Source organism: Puma concolor, chromosome B4 (assembly GCF_028749965.1).
Source record: "Puma concolor isolate L17-30 chromosome B4, mPumCon1.1.hap2, whole genome shotgun sequence".
Taxonomy (NCBI): domain Eukaryota; kingdom Metazoa; phylum Chordata; class Mammalia; order Carnivora; family Felidae; genus Puma; species Puma concolor.
Genome location: NC_141673.1, coordinates 96,227,625 through 96,247,255, shown reverse-complemented (window position 1 = coordinate 96,247,255; position 19,631 = coordinate 96,227,625). Strand labels below are relative to the sequence as shown.

At 45.0% G+C, this 19,631-nt stretch overlaps 1 protein-coding gene across 1 annotated transcript in view; it reads left to right on the top strand.

Moving 5' to 3' along the window:
• Positions 1-16,717, top strand: part of FAM234B (family with sequence similarity 234 member B) — a 32,294-nt gene extending 15,577 nt beyond the window's left edge. The window contains exons 4-12 of the mRNA XM_086714039.1: positions 2,257-2,445; positions 3,485-3,615; positions 7,244-7,391; positions 7,754-7,895; positions 8,898-9,041; positions 9,205-9,286; positions 12,276-12,431; positions 14,795-14,912; positions 16,467-16,717. Of these exons, the coding sequence (XP_086570165.1) occupies positions 2,257-2,445; positions 3,485-3,615; positions 7,244-7,391; positions 7,754-7,895; positions 8,898-9,041; positions 9,205-9,286; positions 12,276-12,431; positions 14,795-14,912; positions 16,467-16,702 (1,346 nt within the window). The 3' untranslated portion in view covers positions 16,703-16,717. The remainder of the gene's footprint in view (positions 1-2,256; positions 2,446-3,484; positions 3,616-7,243; positions 7,392-7,753; positions 7,896-8,897; positions 9,042-9,204; positions 9,287-12,275; positions 12,432-14,794; positions 14,913-16,466) is intronic.
• Positions 16,718-19,631: the final 2,914 nt, after the last annotated feature.

Genomic DNA, 19,631 nt, shown 5'->3' with positions numbered 1-19,631 from the left:
AGGCCCTGGAATAAACATCTAGGTATGTTTTAGGGAATGCTAAGCTGCCCTCTTCTCTGACATTATTAGAAAAAAACTTTCTGGGTCTTGTGTAATCTGTAGAAGCAATTTAGGAATAGATCTGTTTGCAGAGAGAAACTTCAACCTAGAGGGTTGACTTTTGACTTTAATTGACTTCTATATGATTGAACTTTAATTACATTTTTTTTGTCTATGACTATTAGCCTTTGAAGTAAAAATTTTCCCTATCCCCTTTTAGATTTGGAGACTTTGTTTTAGTTATTGTTTTACACAGATTGCTATATATCAGGACTCCTAATGGCAAGGCCATGGGTTTGGGCACAATGTAGACTAGCCTGATTTTGTTACAGATGATGAAAACACTGGAGCTCACATATGGTACTTCTTGTGTACTATGCACAGGTATAAGTGTATAACATGTTATGAACAAATTTATCTCAACATAATCCTATAGGGTAGACTAATATCCCCCTGTTCCCCATTTACATATGGAGAAACAGACATAGGGAGTTTGAGGAACTTGGCAAAGTCCCATAGCTGGTAAATGGTAGAGCTGGGATCAAACTGTATAGCTGAGAGTCTCTGGAGTTCACATCCTTGACCCTTATGTCAAACTGCTGTGCGCATAACCCCAGCCAGTGGGTTCAAAGATCTGTGCCACTGAGCACAAGAAGGATTATGTTATTTATTTACTTATTTATTTATTCATTTGTGCATCCATTTATTCAACAACTATGAATTGAATACCTGCTGTGCACCTTACATAGAGCTGTGCGAGTCATATTGAGCTAAACAAGATGAATGTGGTCTCTGCCTCAAGGAGCCACAGTCTGGTGGGGAACGGATAACCCATTACCACCTGGAAAAAGATGATTCAGAGAATTGATCTGGAGTCTCAGAGGGTCCTTAAGGAGGAAGGACAGCACAGTATATTAATCACAGCAACCCTGGGAAGTCCAGGAGCTAACATATGTTACTGTAATTTGTCATGTGTATCAATGCTTCTGGCAACAGGGTCTGAAACAGTGAGCCACAGCTTGTCTCTTGTTTTTTGGTTGTATATTTAATTAGCAGTGCTGAGGAATAGGTACAGGGAAGCTCTAAAACTTAATTGCTTTGTCCATATTGGTTGTTGCTGGAAGTGGAAAGTGTTGAGATGAGTCAGCATCCCTATCCTGAAAGTGAATGTAAAACTGGCAAGAGAGAAAGTTGTTATTCTAATTGTTAATTAAGTGACATAAAGGATTATTTACTAAAGAGATGAGCTACTCTGATCCCTTACCAGCTGTCCTTGAACATAGACATTAAGTTTTCCCAAGTATTCTTTCCTGACTGGGGCTATATCAGCTGATTCCATGGGAGTCTAGACCAGGAAGGCCTACTGATCATTGCTATGTGTAATCTTCAGGATTTTATTTTTAAAATGTTTTATTTTTTCTGCTCTCAGGGAGCACTTGCTAGCGATGATTAGAACTCAGGTATTTCTTTTTTTTTTTTTTTCCAAGTTTATTTATTTATTTTGAGAGAGAAAGAGAGAGCAGGGGAGGGGCAGAGAGAGGGGAAGAGAGAGAATCCCAAGGAGTCTCCACACTGTCAGCACAGAGCCCGATGTAGGGCTCAATCTCATGAACTGTGAGATCATGACCTGATCTGAAATCAAGAGTCGGAGGCTTTGCTGACTGAGCCACCCCGGCGTCTCAGAACTTGGGTATTTCTTTGCCCCCTGCTCTGTGTATGTTCTAGCTCAGTCTGACTTTTCTGAGCATGCCTTACCCTCTTGATTGCTTTTGTTCTCCGCAGTGACTTTCCCATGTTCTAGATTTTGCTCCTGTCTTTTATTCAGCAAACGATTGGTTGCTGTGTGTGCTAGGTGCTTTGTGAGGCACTGAGGATACAGAAATTAATGTGACAGTCTTTAGCCTTACGAGTGTTGCTATTTAGTGGAGGCTGAGGTGACGGACATGTAAACAAGCGTGTTGGGGGAGGTGCAACATTCACACAAGGTGGCCCAGACGAGGTCCACAACCTCTTGTCTTACGTGGGAAGTGTGTTGAACAGATATGAGAGGAACTCTGTTGTTGAGACTTGGAGCCAGAAATATGGGAAGGAGCAGAATACGCAGGTGTGAGGTGCTGCTTCGGCACCATTTACTTTTGGTTTTCTGGCCTCCTTCTCACCTGTACTGTTTATCTTCTCTGTCTCCTTTCTTTTCTTGTATCTCTCGAGTGCTTTTAGGTGTCTCAAGGCCAGCTGCTATCCTTGTGTGCCTTTCGGGGATGAATGGCAGCACACTCTGGTTGAGTCCCCTCCCCGAGGAGGCCCGAGATATTACATGTTTGGATCTGATACCAGGAAGCGTGGCTGAAACCATCTGCCTCGTGACAGGGACGCATAAGATGTTCAGTGCGTTCAATGCGACATCAGGTAAAGATCACTTTCCACAAAAGCCTCTGTTCCAGTGAGTCACAGTCTCTGGTCAGAACAGTCTCGTGTGGAAGGGGCCTTACCACTGTCGCATGATGGAAAATCTGATTTTACTACTTGGGAAGGTGAGTATTAAGGTAGATAGAGAAAGGGTTTGAATAGATTGAGTAATGGATCCACGGTTAAACCTGTTTGGTGTTAGGTTGGGGCTAAACTGAATTGCCCAAACAGAAACTACCCTGAGGCTTTTGGTTTCTAGTCTTCCTGCTGTGTACAAAAGACAGCCAAGCTCTGTCTCTTGTATCTGATATATACGAGGTCCCTGTGTAAACTTGGCCATTAACCACCTCAGCAAAGTTCAGGGAAGAAACTAAGGTTTGTTGATGCATGTTGATTTGGCCTTTTGACTTCTTATTATACTCAGACATCCATGACACAAGGAGTGAAAGAGAATCAAATATAATGAAGGCCCCCGACACCACCATAAGTGTATTGCTCGGACTTGAGCGAAGCTGAATGAATGCATAGCAACCTTCCCAGTTTTAGAGGTTGGAGTTTGGTAGTGGGGTAACTTTGAGCGAAAAAAATTTAAATGTGAGTTAACTCCAGAAGTGAAGTCATTTTGAAAACCTCCTACAATTTCCCTGCTCATGTGAACATGTGGTAGCGGGAGGGAGACTTGGTCTGGCTGGCTGCCCCTGGATGTTTCCTTAATAGCTGTAATAATCTCTTACAGATCAGTTTCTCTGCCCCAGACAAGTGGGCTCCTCTTTCTTGAAGAGACTTCAGCACTTCTATTTTATCTAAAAAATCTAGGCATGAAGTTATCACACAGGTTTATGAGTCAGACACTTGAGGATTTCAGCTTACACTCCCTGCTCCGTTTGTCCCCTGTAAGATAAAAACTGAAAAAGGAAGGAAGAGCTGCTGTCTGTCGTTTGCCCATTGGGTTTCTCTTTTCTGATCTGGGAGCATGGCGTCTGCCTTTTCCAGAGTCCGAAAGCTGTCAATTGTGATCAGACTCTTTGCCCTCCCCTAGGGAAAGCCATTTGGACTTTAAACCCAAACTACTTATCCAACGGTACCCTGGCTGCCCCAGGGGTGGTGCTGCCAGACTTGGATGAAGATGGTGTTCGAGATCTTGTAGTCCTGGCCATTGGGGAATTGCAGGTATGCCCTATATTAAATGGTCTGTGTTTCTCATAGGAAATGTTCCAACTTTAGTCAGCTCCTAGTGTTGTTATTATAAATGCTGCTCGAAACCTTTTTACGAGGGCTTGGGTTTAAGCAAATAGTCTTTGTGAGATTTAATGAATAAATTACGATCATGAACTCGTTTTCCCCGGCAGCCTCATTATGTTCCCATTGACTGTGACATGGTAGAGCTCTGGAGCCAAATAGGTCTGTGTTTCAATTCGTGCTCTGCTGTAGCTGTGTGGCCGTGGGCAAGCCATGGGATCCAGCTGGGCCCTGGACATGGGAAGGTTCTGTCTACTCACAGGATTGTTGTGAAAGTTGGAACTAATGTATTTAAGTGCCTAACGTAGTGCCTATTGGACCATGTGTTTGTGTTGTTAGTTATGTATACTTAATTTTTATTTTACATAAAACAATAAGATAGGCTGATAGTTCATGTACATAGAGCATGTTGTAAGTTGAATAAGTAATAACAACAATGACCTAAGAAAGGATAGTTGTAACGCAGGCTATGATAATACAGACTTTGAGTCTAGTACATTGGTCCTTAAATTACGCTTCTCAATTCTGCTTTATTGGAGCTGTGGGGTACTGGAACTAGTTTTTCTGTGCACAGTTAAAATAATAGTAGTTTTCCCTCCTGATTCACAGGAAAGAATATGTTAACGAACAGATTTATCTCAACTTTAAGTTTTTACTCCTAAAGCTTTTCTTCAAGCTTGTGTCAGAATTCCTCTAAGTCTTTTTCTCAGACTTCCTATGTGAGTTTGCCAGGAACAATTGGCAGATAATATTTGTGGAAAACTGTGGATATAGATGATTTTGCTTTATTTGGTAGCATATGTTAATTTTTAGTAGACCTTGTGTTTGCTGCTGTGATTTTTGTAATGCATATACGTGGAGTATAGTTATAAAATCTGCAAGTAAAATTATTTAGAATAGCGCGAAATCTATCAGTGTTTTATGGTTTTCTGCCAGGAGCACCAGAGACTAACTGAGAGTGCTTCACCAATCACAAGTGTTGAGGAGCACTGCTCTAGGACACCTGGCGATACTTTGTAAGATGAAAACAAAGAAGTTAGGTAAATTTCTGAAGGCTAGTTTGTTTTAAGGGTGCTTTCTGTTAGTTTTTCTTCAGCTAGCCAGTTGGTCTCAAAGTAGATTGAACCCAAAACTCAACTGTTGTTTACATAACCTTTTTTACTACAGTCATTGTGAATAAAGAGACCAGGGTGTAGGGAAATTTTTGAAGACTATGCCCATCAGGGAGTGATTATCTGAAGGTGCCAAAGTGGAAACTATGGGGAGTTTCTTTTCAATGGAGGTATGGTTAGCAGAGGCATAGCAAGAAATTGAAAAAGTTTCTGTATCCTGGATAAATTTAAAAATCTCGGCCTTAATACCCCATTTGGCTTCTTATTAGCCAGAGGTGGTTGACAGGCTAGAGGTTCTGGCTTCTAAGGACCCTCCGTAGTGAGGTGGCCTCTATTAGAGGAATTAGCTTCTTGTCTGCTCCAACTCTGTGCTTTTTTTTTTTTTTTTTTGTCTTAACCAAACAGCAAAAAAAGTGTATCACCCAACTTGTGTCACAGAATTTACTTACTTACACATTCTGCCTGAAAAGTTGATAGATGGTTGATAGATGGTTGATAGATTAAAAAAATCTTAGTGAAGCAATGGGTTTACAGCAGTAGCCTCATCTTTCTACTGACCTCTCTTGACCATGATGCCAGCAACAAAGAACCTGGGAAACTTAAGCTGGTTTACTCTAAGCTACAGTATAGAAGGCTCTCTCTTCTTGAGGAATAGAACATATGAGGTCTATGACTTAGAGTGACTCTGTTCTTAGATCTGGGTTTAGAGTGAGGCGGGCTTGGGACAGTGGGACCTGGTTTGGGGTGAGAGGAACTGATCTGGTCTAGAACAGTTTGGATCTTCTAGGTGGGAAGGGACCTTAAAAGCCATGTGGTGAACCCTCTTCCACTGTGCTATAGTCTGATACGGTATTCTAGACACATTGGCATCCATACTCTCCATGAGTACTCAGGCTAATGGGAATATCACTGATTTGTAAGGCAGTTCATTTCATTTTTGGTCAGGTCAAGAAAATTCTGTCACATTGGTGAGAATTCTGTTTTCTCATAGCTTCCACTCACTGTTCCAGCTTCAGCCCCACAGAGCTACTCTGAAAGAATCTAATCCTCTTTCTACATGCTTTCATGTAGGCCTGTTAGCCCTTAGCCTCGTCCCACTACACCTGCTACTCTAAGGCTACCCCCAATTTCTTATACTGTACTCTGTACAAAATGAAGTCTAGACCCCTCTCTTTCTTGCTTTATTTTCCTTTGCACTCCATTTTATCCATATCTCTTTTAAAATGTGGTACCCATATCTGAAAACAATATTCTATTTGTGATATAGCCAGTTTTACCAGCATAGGGAAATTATTACTTCTTTAGATATAGGCTTTATATTTCTATTAATGTAGCTGAAGATTGCGATAGCCTTTCTAAGATTTAGTTTTTGTTTATAATCCGTTAAAGCACCCACACCTTCTACTTAATCAACTCATTAGTGGCCCCATTTCTTCTTTCAGATTTTGACCCATCTTCCAAGCCTAAGACTTCTTTGAATTTTGAGTTTGTCATATAGCATATTAGCTATCACTTTCAGTTCTGTGATAAGCTTGAGATGAGCTATTCATTCAAGTCTTTGATGAGAATCATTAGTAGCAATGGGATAATGGCAGAGTGCTGTGACATCCCACCAAAAGTCTCCCTCTGGATTGGCATTGACTTTTACTCTAGGTACACTGAAAACCATACTTTTTATCTTGTCCAGAAGAATTCATGATACTAAACTTCGTCAAAAGCTTTACTTAAGTTAGGATATCACTACAAGCCTCATATTGTAGTGACCGGTGACTCTATTCCTAACGAAAACCCTTTAGGGCAGGGTTAACAAACTGACCTGCAGGCCAGATTTGGCCCCCTGCTTGTTTTTCTAAAGTTTTATTGGAGCACAGTCATGCCTCTTCATTTATTATTATCGATGGCTGCTCTCACACTATGGTGGTTGACTAGTTGCTACAGAAATCATCTGAGTTGCAAAACCTAAAATATCCACCTTTTGACTCTTCACAGGATAGGTTTGCTGATCTCTGCTTGAGGGTTGATAGTGGCCAGGCTAGACATGTAATGTTATGATGGGAGAGACTGCCCGTGTTGATTTTAGTTGGGACCAAATATTACTAGGGATTTCTGGGCATGAGAATAGAGACCCAGCAGTCAGCTGTCCTATACTTAGCTCTCGGCTAGAACTCTGTGCCTCAGAAGACTGTTAATCAGCAACAACCATGCTTCAGAGAAATTGCCTGAGCTACCATGAAGATGCTTTTTGCACATATCTAACAAGGAATGGGACATTGGCTTCATTTTCTTTCTTCCAGGGAAAAAAAGGGAAGCAGGTTTGGCTTTGTGCTGTGCAACTTTGGGAAGTGTTTCTGAACCCTTAGCTAATCAGAGCGCAGTGACTTCTGTAGAAGCTACTTGATTAGGAGACGATATGACACCTATTGACTCCCGTTTTTTTGCTTCTTCAGCCAGATCTGTGCTTTCTGCTGGTGTCTGGCCGGACAGGGAGTCCGGTGGGCCGACCTGTGAAGTACAACATCGTGGGCGTGGGGAATCTGATTGGTCCTCAGGTTTACGTCACCACAAACGGGGCTGTCTATATCCTTTTTGGCTTTGGTAAGAATTAAGTGTAGTTTTGCTGCTGTTCCCCATCTGTGTGTGTGTGTGTTAGGCCTCCCTTTTGAGACAATGAAAGCTCGGGAATTGCTGTCACCAGCCCTATTGCCACCTCCTGTCCCAGGGGCCTCTCACTCTCCCCCACCCATTGCGGGTAATTAACTCTGCTTTTCTCAGCTGCCTTCTCCAAAGACTGTGCAGCATCCGCTTAATCACTTCTCCAGTTACTCCATGTTGGATATGTACTGGGTGGGCTATATTAGACCCATCTGATTCCGCTCTGTGTCTCTTGCTCAGATCCTCACCCTGGGAGAGTTCTAGTAAATTCAACTTCTCAGTGTTGGTTCTTCCTGTGGTGCTAGGAAATATCCAAGCTGTCGCCCTGCGGGACATTTTTGTTCAGGCCCAAAATCGAGACAGCTTACCACCTTCTCTGCAGATAGAAGAGCCAGAATGGGAGAAGCGAAGATCTATCAACCTGTCTGAGCTCATTGACATTTACAGGTAGGGCAGATGTCTGACTTTGTCACAGTGAGATCTGAGATCTCATGTGTTATGGAGTCTCCAAGTTTGGTTGGGCTGGTGAATAAGTGGGCAGAAGTTTGGGGGGAAACAGTGCTGCCCTTAATATACCATCTTCTGGTCTGGTGAGTTAGAAGCTTTCTTTTCTTGGTAACATAATGTGTTGATAGCTATGTGTTGGTGATCATGATTTGTGATCACTCTGCACATAGGTTGCAAAGAAGGATATTTGTTTAGGGTTCTGAGAGTGGGATAGGTGAGACTGGGAACCCTTCAGGTAGGGAGACAGATTTATTTAAAATGCCTGCTTGTAAAACTGTGCTGAAGCATCTGCCCTACTCTTTTTCTGTGTTTTTCTCTTAGTTAAAAACTCATTTTGGCAGAAGCAAGGCTAGCATCCATGAAATCTTATTTTTTATTTTTGTTTATTTCTTAATCCAAAGCATGCCATTTTCCACATGGAGTGGATTTTACCCATTTAACCCCAGGCCTGGATGGTAATTGTCTTCATTCTATTCTGTCAGAAGTTTCAAATCATTTTCTAGCATTTTCTCTGGCAGTATCACATTGTTTCAGTCAGTTTGGCAGTTGTTAAATAGAATCGTCCCAGTTGTCCAGACAGAGAAATAATTTGATGCAGTGTTAAGTGAGTTGCTGTCCAAGCTTAGTGACAGTTTCAGGCCTCCTGTCCAGGTTTCCATCCGCCTTCCTCGCCATTATCCTTGGCTCTGTTATCTTTCCCAGGGCGTCTAACATCAGAGATATGGCTTTGCAGCGCTTCTCCTGGGAGTTCCTTTTGAACTTGCATGAATTCTCTAGAGATGTTTGGTTTCTAAACTGACATTCCCTGGAATGACAGAGTGCCCACCTGATGAGATAATGGTGGGAGATGCATACAAGAGTACCAAGACCAAAAGCCCAAGCTGGTGGGTTGGGAATCTCATCCCAGCTGGAGGCTAATTGTTGGGGTCTTGTTTAATTCAGTGATGGTGTCGAGCTACTCCAGATGGTGAAGGCACCTGATTCCAACTGCAGCAACCTCCTGATTACAGCCAGACAAGGCCTTGTCCTGCTGCGGGGGCAAAATCTGACACCTTCCTGGACATTGAGCCTGCAAGGCCTGCACAGGTTTGCAGCGTGTTCCTCTGTGTGTTTGCCGTTCTGATCCGCTTTCCCATGTGTCAGAATTCCTCAGAACAATCACTTGATATGTGGGGCAATGCAGGAGAAGAGAATTCCTTGTTTTCCTCTTCTTCTTATTCACCACTGATCACTGTGTTCTCATTTGCAGCCAGCCTACTCCTGGGTATTTCACTGATGATCAGACGTTAGACTTCCTTCTACAGATACAGGATGGAGTTGGGATGAAAAAGGTAAAACTTTGGGACTCAAATCAATTGAAACATATATAAGGTATATATGTTGTGTCCAGCCATATGCTAGGCCCTGTGAGAAATAAAAAGAACCTAAAATTTGGTCCCTTCCTTCAGAGAACTCAAACTCTGGCTGATGGATAAAATGAAAACTCACAATTCAGTGCTACAGTCTATAGCATTGGAAGCCTGTCTAGCTAATTTCCTTCCTGTACATGAGTTCCCACTTCTGGATTCTTTTTTTTTTCCCTTTTTAAAAAAAATTTTTTTGGGGGCGCCTGGGTGGCTCAGTCGGTTAAGCGGCCGACTTCGGCTCAGGTCATGATCTCGTGGTCCGTGAGTTCGAGCCCCGCGTCAGGCTCTGTGCTGACAGCTCAGAGCCTGGAGCCTCTTTCAGATTCTGTGTCTCCCTCTCTCTGACCCTCCCCCGTTCATGCTTTGTCTCTCTCTGTCTCAAAAATAAATAAATGTTAAAAAAAAAAATTAAAAAAAAATTTTTTTTTTTAGTGTTTATTTGTTTTTGAGAGACAGAGACAGCGTGAGCAGGCAAGGGGCAGAGAGAGAGGGAGATACAGAATCTGAAGCAGGCTCCAGGCTCTGAGCTGTCAGCACAGAGCCTGAAGTGAGGCTCGAACTCATAAACCATGAGATCATGACCTGAGCTGAAGTTGGATGCTTAACCGACTGAGCCACCCAGGTGCTGCCCGCCTCCCCGCCGCCCTCCCCACCCCCCTTTCTGGATTCTTAACTCACAGTTAGGCAATAGGAACCTTCTGAAGTCTCTTGGTGGGGAAAGGCAGGCATAAATGAACTTAGTACTTCAGTACATATCTTCCCAAGATTTCAGAGAAGGCAGGATATCTGGGGTGGTTGGGTTGTTATGAAAGACTTAACAAAGGAGGGAAAGATGATGAGCAGAACCTGGAAAGCTGAACCACATTTATATGAGGAAGGGTGGTTGGGAAGGCTTGTTAGGTTAGAAACACTGACACCGGTGGCCCAGAGACAGAATGGTATGGCATGTTCCATAGGTCTTCCTGATTTTATGTGAGGTTGCATATTATGAGGTTATAATGATTGGATAGACAGTTTTCATTCTTATTACAGGGAGAATTAGAGTTTTTAAAATCTCTTTTTTATAACTGACCAATCTTTTCAGTTTATCTTTACTGTAACATATATATTTATATATTATGCCCTGTTCCCTGTGAGCAAACAAAACACTTAATCATCTCCTCTAATATCTGCCAAGTTCCGTGCCAGATGCACAGATGATGTCTGTGGAGGCACAGCAGTAATGAAGACAAGGTCCTGGTTTTGTGTAGTTCATAGTCTTTGGGGTGCCTGTATGCACACAGCCCTACCACATCATGGTGGGTAGGTAAAGGAGGTCTGCACAACGCCATGGGGACGTGGGGAGCAGATAGAGTGCAGGGAGTCAAGAGGTGCTTCATGTTGGTTGCAGGTGAGATGTTCAAATCATGAAAGCAGAGAAGTGGTTTGCTGGGTCGGTATATAAGGGTAGGCCAAGGGGTATTTCCTCCAGAGAGATCAGAGTGAGCTCAGCTGATGATGGAGGGCCCTGAAAAGCAAGGCTGCAGAATTTAGGTGATGTATTGGAGGCAGTAGGGTTATTTGGTCATGAGTGGAGGACAGAGCCGATGATAGAAGCATCACTTCAGGGAGCAGTTCCAGCAGTGCTGTCCAGGAAGGAAGCAATGTCTGGTTGTGTTTCAAAAAGATTTCAGGTAGAGATTGGAATTTCCATGGGCATTCCAGCGGGATTAAGGGAGAAGGGGATATGTAGCTTGCTTAAGAGATGAGATGCTGAGGGTTTGGACCTGGAATTTAATCCTGGCTCCACTACTTGCTAGTGACCTTGGGTGAATTACATAATCTCACCCAACTGCAGATTCTACATCGCTTTATAAAGTGGGAGTTATCACCTATCTTCATAGGGTTATTATGACAGCTAAATAATATGTGTGACTGGATAAAATTTTTTAGTGTGGTGTCTCAAGACTTTTCTCCTCAGACTGCCGGAGGGAATCTTGAACTGCTGGCTCAGGGGAGTTTGTCCCTCTGTGTGGTTCCAGGACCTTCCATGAGGCAGAGTCTGAGCACGGACAAAGAAGGGCAGGACCCGGAGGCTGGAAGAATAGGGAAGTGATTGTTGCCAGAGCTACAGTCCTTCCGTTTATCCAAGAACAGACCCTTGAGGAGAAGGGCCATAAAGACAGGGGCTAGAGGTGGATGGGGAGTTTCTTGTGGATTTTGGCCGAGAAGAGGCTCTAAAACTGTGAGGTATGAGGTATTTGGGGTGAAAAGGAGATAGCAGTGTGCCAGGGATGATGAGTTCAGGCCCCTTAATTGTCCTTTGAGAGACGCAGCTGAGGAGTAAATCTAAGTAAACTAAGTGAATCTCTTAGTTTATGTGTTCATCTGTTTAGATGTGCTCTTTTGAATTTGAGACCACCCTGGGGCTGAGCTACATGTGCCATGAGATCATCAAACCCAGAAAGCTTTTAGCACAGCCCATAGGACTTATGTCCACTTAGTCATTGTTCCCTAAAGTGGTGGCTGCAGTTGCGGGAGGGAAGGAGCGGGAGTAGGTGCTCCCCTCCAAGGGCCGCTCTCTGTCGGAGCACTGTCACGGACCCTGAACAATCTGAGTCCCTTCCTGTCCTGGGCCTCCACCCTCTCACCCTGAGAATGAGAGGTGGATCAGATGATTAACATCTCCTTCCCACTGGAGAATTCTACAATCCTTTACACTCTACAAAATGGAGACAACAGCTGCTGAAAAGTGGGGCTTGGTCCCTAGGCCTTATATAATGCTCTCCGAACACCCAGTTTGTTCACATGTAATAAGCTCAACCTGTTAATACATGTGTTATTTGGATCTCTGTGGGTTTTCTTTGCTCTGTGTGTTTTCTTGGCCTGCTGCCTTTCTGGAGATGGGCTGTACTCACAGGCTCCTCTTCTGCAGATGATGGTGGTGGATGGGGACTCGGGCTCTGTTACCTGGACCTACAACGCTCCCTGCCACATGAAGGAAACGCCAACCACCTCGGCGGTTACTTCAGATCAGAAGTCTGTCTTCCTCTTCTGGGCCGAGGGGATGTCGGCGGTATCTCCCAGTTCTGTAAGTGGGCCTGGGGGGTGGGGGCCTTTGTCACTTGGTGAGGTGATAACTGCTCTGCTGGGCTGATTGGGCCTGCTGGGGTCCATGGAGCTGCCATACTTCCGGGGGGCGGGGGTGGATCACAGCAGCACTCGAGCAGGCAGGGCAAGACCCTGCTTCCTCCTGAGCGCTGCTTGCCCTGGCCTTCCTTTCGGCCGAGCATTGTGCAAGCCGACAGCCCCTGGCTGCTGGCTGCTGACAGTGGGAGGCTAGATAAAGGATAGGTCTTCTAAAGCCACAAGGTCCAGATTTCCAGATGATCCATCTGTGCCACAGTTGAAGAGAACTAACTGTGACTGGTGTGGAATGGGCAGAGGAGGTCTCATGGAGGGTGAGGCTGGGCTTTGAGGCAAATAAACGGAGCCTGCAGAAACGGTGTGGGGCTGGGATGGCAAGCAGTTGGAGAGGATGACGAGGCTGAGGCTGAGGTTGAGAGTTTACCCGGGGGAAGTGTGGGAGAGAAAGTGCTATGCCCAGAAGGCAGATTTTGGAATGTCTTAAGTGCTATACACAGCATTTCAGTGGGGCTGATGAGGCAGGGTGCCACCTGTATTAGGTGCCTGGGAGTTTTTGGTAAGACCCACCCTGAATGAGTTCAATTAAACACGTCTTGACCAGCACTCACTCTCCGCCAGATGCCGTGTTCTCTGTAGGGACCTAAGGATAGTCTGGAAAGAGTGCTGGTCCTCTAGAGGAGAAGGCAGATGGTCCCCAGATGGGGGGGGGGACCCCAAAGGATGAAGAGTCCTGAGTTCATCAACCGTGCACTCTTGGACGAGCCACCTCACTTTTCTGAGCCTCATGGTCTTTATCTGTCAGTGAATATGCTAATATGTTCCAGTTTGAGGATCAGATTTACTCAAAATCTAGGTTTTAGTCCTAATTCTGTTCTGCCCCAACGTGTGCCCACGAATAGTTTGCCTAACATTTTAAACTTCCCGGTTTCCTCATTTAATAAAATGAGGGGATTAGAGCAAGTGACTCTCAAATGTAAGTGTCTATAAATAACCACAAAACAAAGGCATGTCACAAATGCCACAAAGGAAGCACAAATAAGAGGTTTAGGTGGAAGCACAAAAGGAGAGGATATTAATTTTGTCTGGGGCAGTTAGAGAGCTTTTTGTGAAAGGGGTGGCATTTAGGTGTGGGACCTAAGGCTGAGAATTGTATTAATGCATGGAAATGGGCTGCAGGGATTGTTAGACAGTCTAAGGGGGAAATAGGTTGGCAGAGGTTAGAGAGGGCAAGGGCAGTAGAGGTTGCTGAAGCATGGGTGGGCAGGTAAATAATTGTAGGAAGAGGCTGGAAACGTCAGATTTGGATTAAATGCCGTTAGACCTTGGTTTTCAGGCTAGGAATTTGGGCTCCATTCCCTAGGCAGTGAGGAGGGAGTTTGACTCCTTGCTTGTCACGTGGACAGAGCCAGAGGTCTGTCCTCTCAAGCCTGGGCTCCTGAGCGTGTGTGTGGAAAACGCCCTCTTCTGTGTGGTGGTGGGAGCGTGGCTGCAAGCTTCCCGCCTGTGTTTCTCCTCACTCAGTGGACTTCTTATGCTAAGAATATGGGGTTCTACTTCCTCCACTAGCAGAGCCCCAGGATGCTCCCAGGGGAGGGGAGGTCCTCGAGGAGCTTGGTAGAGCAGTCATTTACTAACCCATCCGTGGTATTTTTGTGCATTAACAACCGAATGGCTGCACACGTGCAAGAATGGAATGTCATCCTTGCGCAAAAGTCACACCAGTAAAGGAAGGGCCAATGTGCACGTCTTCTGCAAAGACGACTGACACTTGGGCCTTGGAATTTTTTTTTTTTTTTAATGATTTGCTTCTGTGTGGCCAATGCTCTGTTTATCTCAGGAACTGAGAAGAGTTTTGTGGATTTGAGCTTGACACTTGTAATTGGCTTTAATACCCAGTGAGAGGAGACAGATGTCTTTTCAAACATACATTTTGTCTCCACAAAGCCCCACCTACTGCAAGAGATGACCCGGTGTTGTAATACTCCACGGGCAGAAGACTGGGAGCCGCCCCATCAAACTTCTCTCCTGGGGCATGCACATTTCCGTTCTTTTTTTTCTCATAAGGGAGAGGGCACTTTCCAGCTCTAGTGGTTTGAAGAAATTAGTGGTTAGTCTGTTTTGAGCTCTTTGAAATATGTGGAGTTTTTATATGGGAGTTTTTCTCAAACACATGCTTGTATTTGGGGTCAGGTCATAGCATCAGAGAGGAGTGAGTAATCACTGTCCCCTCTGCCCTTTTCATCCGAGGACCTCACATGTGGGAACGTAGAGTTACCTGCGTTCTTCCTTTTTGCTTCTTATTGTCAGGACGCCATCCCGGGAACTGGGCCACCCAGCCTTCACCACCTCTACCTCCTGCACCCAGCATTCCCCTCTCTTCTTCTCGATCTGGCCAATGCCACGGGCACAGTGACGGCTTCAGAGGGTGAGTCCCAGTGACAGTGGGGACTGCGTGCACAGCGAGGGGAGGAGATGTGCCGGCTGTGTGTGTGTGAGGGTACCACCGTCCTACCAGCGGAGGGATGTGTACTTTCAAATGACAGCTGAGCACTCCCATGCATTTTCCCTGGCGCCCTGGTGCCCAGGGCCATGGCCGGAGTGCTCCCTCTGGGAGGAGCACTTGGCTCACAGGCTGAGGACCCAATTCTCTGAATAGGCCTGAAAGCCGAGGGCCAGTGCAGCCCCATGTCCCAGAGGTTCTTGGGGGGATGTGATTCCCACAGCCACTCCTTCAGCAGACATTCACTGAGCATCACCTGTATGTCAGGCACCGTGCCAGGTGCTAGGAATACAAATAAGACTGGTTTCTCGACCCTCCAAGAGCTTAGGATTTAGAATTAACTGTGAGGGATATGATGGAGGTAGCATGTTGTCTCCAGGATATTGGTTTAGGATCAGTGGGAGGCTTTCTTTTGACTAGTACAAGTAAACATGCCCATTGCGTAGAAGTGGCTGCCAAGAGAATAATCAAAAAGAAAAAAAAATTTTGCCGGAATCTGACCACTCATAATTGCTATTAACATTTTAGAAGTATTCCTCAGCTTTATATATGTATATAAATAATACCATACAGCAAAATCTGGATCCTGTATTGGAGTCCTGTAATTCAGGTGGTCAAAGCTCTGGAAACTCAGCCACTGCCCCCTCCTGGTCTGGAAGTGTCTGATGGTCTCCTCCACCGAGATCCTTTGCCTCTCTCTGGCCTAAGCGAGTCTGTAGTCCTTGCTGTGGGTATTGTGGAGAGGAAGACCAGACTGGCCCCTTTTCCTTTACTTCTGTGTTCTCTTGCCATTCACAGACTGGCTCACTGTGCACAAACTCATTTGCCTTGAAGTTAAAGCCAATGATTGTGGCTCTCAGTTTGTTGAGATACATCGGGAAGAACACCTGATCTGGAACTTGCAGGCATACTGGCCTGCTGGCTGTGTGTGTGGTGGGGGGCCGGAGTGGGGAGAATCCTGTGATTGGATCTAAATGAGCCGTTTCTCAATATTAGCATCAAATATTATTCAGTGAGGGCTAAATGATGGTGATTAAGAATCCAGACCATTTTTATGATCCCTGTTTTAAGGATGAGGCCAAATAAGCACTGGGGAGGCACATATCTTCTGTGATCACGCACTGACAGTCCAGGAATTCTCAGAAGTTCTGGTTTGTTGTGCTCACTTTTTTACCAAATTGTCACCAGAGTTGGCATATCCTCATTTCCTGATTTGGGGTTTTCTTGGAAACAGCTTCAGAGAAGGAAAGGTTCAGAGACCGAGAGGAATGTGCTGGTTTGCCGGCCACCAGTCATTCCCACTGTGCACCCACTGCCTAGCTCAGTGCCCTGCATTTATTAGGTGCTCAATAAACTTTGTGTATGAATTAATGAAAGAGTAAATGAATGAATGAATCTAGCTGCTGAACCGAGCCACTCTCCTGTTAGCAGAAGTTTTTGGTCTTTATGTTAATTGCTCTTGTTTTTGTCCTTCCTCAGTTGGAATTAACGACCTCTGGAAAGATGCCTTTTATGTTACCAGGACAACAGGGCCCAGCTCTGAAGGCCACCCAGCACCCCTGGTGGTCAGCAAGCTCAGTCTACGGTGGGCGCTGATGGAAGGCCAGGTGGTCCAACTCGAGGATACCACCCCCAAAATTGGCCGCGGGGAGCTGCGAAGATTCCTCTCTAGGATAAAGTTTGTTGATCTTCCCTACCAGGTGAATCGCTTCTGAAAGAAATACTTGGTTACCACTGAGGGTTTGGGGCAAACACTACCAACTCCGACTTTGTTCTCTAGAAGGTAGGGAGAGTGGGAGTCTTCTTGGGTGTCAAGAACCAGTTAGAGCAGGACTCTTTTCTTAGGGTGCTTCATGACCATTCAGAAATATTCAATTGTTTTTAGCTGGGGATGGTACCATCTCCCTTAGGGGACATTTGGAAATGTGGGCTCATGGTTTTCACGGTCTCAGTGACTGAGGTGGGTGGCTTCTACTTTAATTTTCTGGGTTGGGCCTCGTGGTGCTAACGTCATGCAGTGATTGTGGCAGTTACTCCGGAGAATTATCTTGCTCAAAATGCTAATCCCCCACCCCTCAAATACTGTGGTCTAGTTCAGTGTTCATGAGTTTGTCATGGAAAAAGGTAAAGTTTTTGGACCTTTCTGGAAAGACTTATGAACTACTGGGGCTAGACAAAAGGACAGAAAAGTAGAGGAATAGCCTGACCTTTAGGTTTCCTCCAGTTCTCTACCATGAAAAAAATAAAGTCTCTGATGCTTGCGCTCTTTCCCCTAGATATAGTCTGATGGAATCTTCAGTCTCAGAAGAAGTGAGCAGGGTGGTACTCTCTCTCCCCCATCAGCGCAGAGTCAGTGCTTTGGAGAGAAGGAAGACTTCAACCTCATTTTACCACGTCTGCGCAATTGTTGCAAAGCACTTTGGAAGGTGCATCAGAGTTCTTTGATGACAGCACCATCCATTTGACTGGGGTATCTGACCTATGTTTTCAGTCCCTGCGTTAACCCCCTCTGGGCACTCTGTGGATAGTATGCAAATGTGAATCTTCCATGTTGTTTTTTGTATGTCTAATTTATAAACTCTTACTGGGAAATTCCAGTGAAGTTCTTCCCCAGAACATTTTGTTTTGCATCATGCCACGCGTGTGTATGTATTAGTATTGTGATGAAACATTTTCTAGGTCTGTTTTAAGCTTCAGGGACCCGGTTTCTTGTCCTTCTGAAATACATCTGGGTTATTTGGTCTTGAGACGTCAGGTGCCCTGCCTCCAATATTCAGGGCCACTTGTCATTTCCCTCTCTATTCTCTCACCACCTGCACCTTGGCTTCTTCCCTACTTTAACAGCAGGGAGAAGACTGGCAGTGAGGGGCTGAGGTAACCATCCAGCACTTTCTTATCGTACAGAGCCTCCCTCCTCACACTTTCCATCTCTATATTCTTAGTTACCATAACCACCACCATATTCCTGTCAGAAGGGGAGCCAGAGAAGTATAGTTGGGGACCGACCTCTAACAATGGTATCATGTGGTCTTGATTGTTCTGCCCTGCCCATCATGACCTTTTCACGGCAGTAACGTCAGGAGTGCTTGTGTGTGTGTGGTCCTTACGTGTGTGAAGTCAGGAATGATTGAGGTGGGTAGCCTTATCCCTGCCTCATCTCTACTCTGCTTTCTTAGCATCTCCTACGGGGCATCCTCCTTAGCGCCTCTCACTTGCCGAGATATTTTTGCTTTGCTTGCATGACAGCAAAGCTGTTTCTGGAGTTTTACTCTTGCTTGAGTCCAGTATGCAACCATTTTGCCTGCACATCTCCTTCCTTGTAGAGCCTTGGAAGCACTGTATTTTGGGAAAATTCCCATGTAAATATTATAACTTTTATAATTAAGTTCTTTGGAATTACTTCCAGTGCTTATTTCTTCCTTCTTCAATACATATGTTACTTCTATTAAGTTTTCTTCTAAACTTCTAGGTCATTGTTTGTATAGCAGAAAATTGCACGTTAGCCGGTGAAGAACTGCTTTTCTTCTTGAATAATTTTGATAGGTCATGCCCGAGTGCAACTCAGGTTCTGTCTTTGCTTGAGCCTTTGTGTTTTTAGCTTGTGTTAATAAAGGGAGTCCAGAAAATTTAGAGATTACAGAAATTTAGGGATCCCAGATTTAAAGGGATGTATATTACTTGCCCACTGGTTGGCATTATGACATAACACGAGTTTGGTAGCACTAGCATATTGGCCTGCGATGTTTCTTGGAAACCCCCTTGCCATAGTCTCTGAAAGCAAATCTGGTTTCAATACTTTGGGAAGCACGTGTGGGTCCAGCTTGTTGTAAACTTGGGGAAACAATTAGATGAAAACCCAAGAGGATGGGGATGATTCTAGATTCACTTCTAGGGTTTGAATCTACTTGGGTGGAAGAGCCTAGGATCTTGTTTGGCCTAGTAGATAATTCTAAGGACTAATCTATAGTCAACTGAATACCTAAAGCTTGGGTTGTGGTCCTGTGGCCTGGGCTGAGCCATCTATGCCTAAACTTCGTTCTCTACCATGTTGAGGCTCTGTGGGAAGCCAGCCACTTTAGGTAGAGGGATAAAATGCAAGGTCATTTACGGAGGGCCTGCTCTGGGGGGATCCTTTTTGGTAGAAGATTGTGTTTATGCTGGGTGAGTCCCAGAACTATGTAAGAGGAAGCTAGGAAAGCATACATCCCTACATTATTCGTGATGTGTTTACAGACTAACTTAACATAGGCTGTTTTGACTATAATTTTCCCTTTTTGCTAGACACAGTACAAGCTGTCGTCCCTCCTGCAGCCATGCAGAGGGTAGAAATGGTGGCTGAGGACTGAGGAAGCTTCATCTGACCAGCTTGGGTGCTGGTCTGTCAGATAGGTCCCCACACTTCCTTTTCCTTACAGGCACCCACCCAACCTGACATCTAAGATAGGAAGAGCTCCTCCCTTCCCCCCACTCACAACATGGGGAACCGGCAAGGCCAGCGTGACTGCCACTTAGGGATAGTAGTGACTTCCGCAAATGCAAGGGGCTTCCTTCGCCCAAGCTTTCCTCCTTGCTATCCTTACAGCCTCTTCGATCCTAGACGGCATCCCCCCGTCCCGTAGATGGTCTCTACTCCTCCTTGGCAGT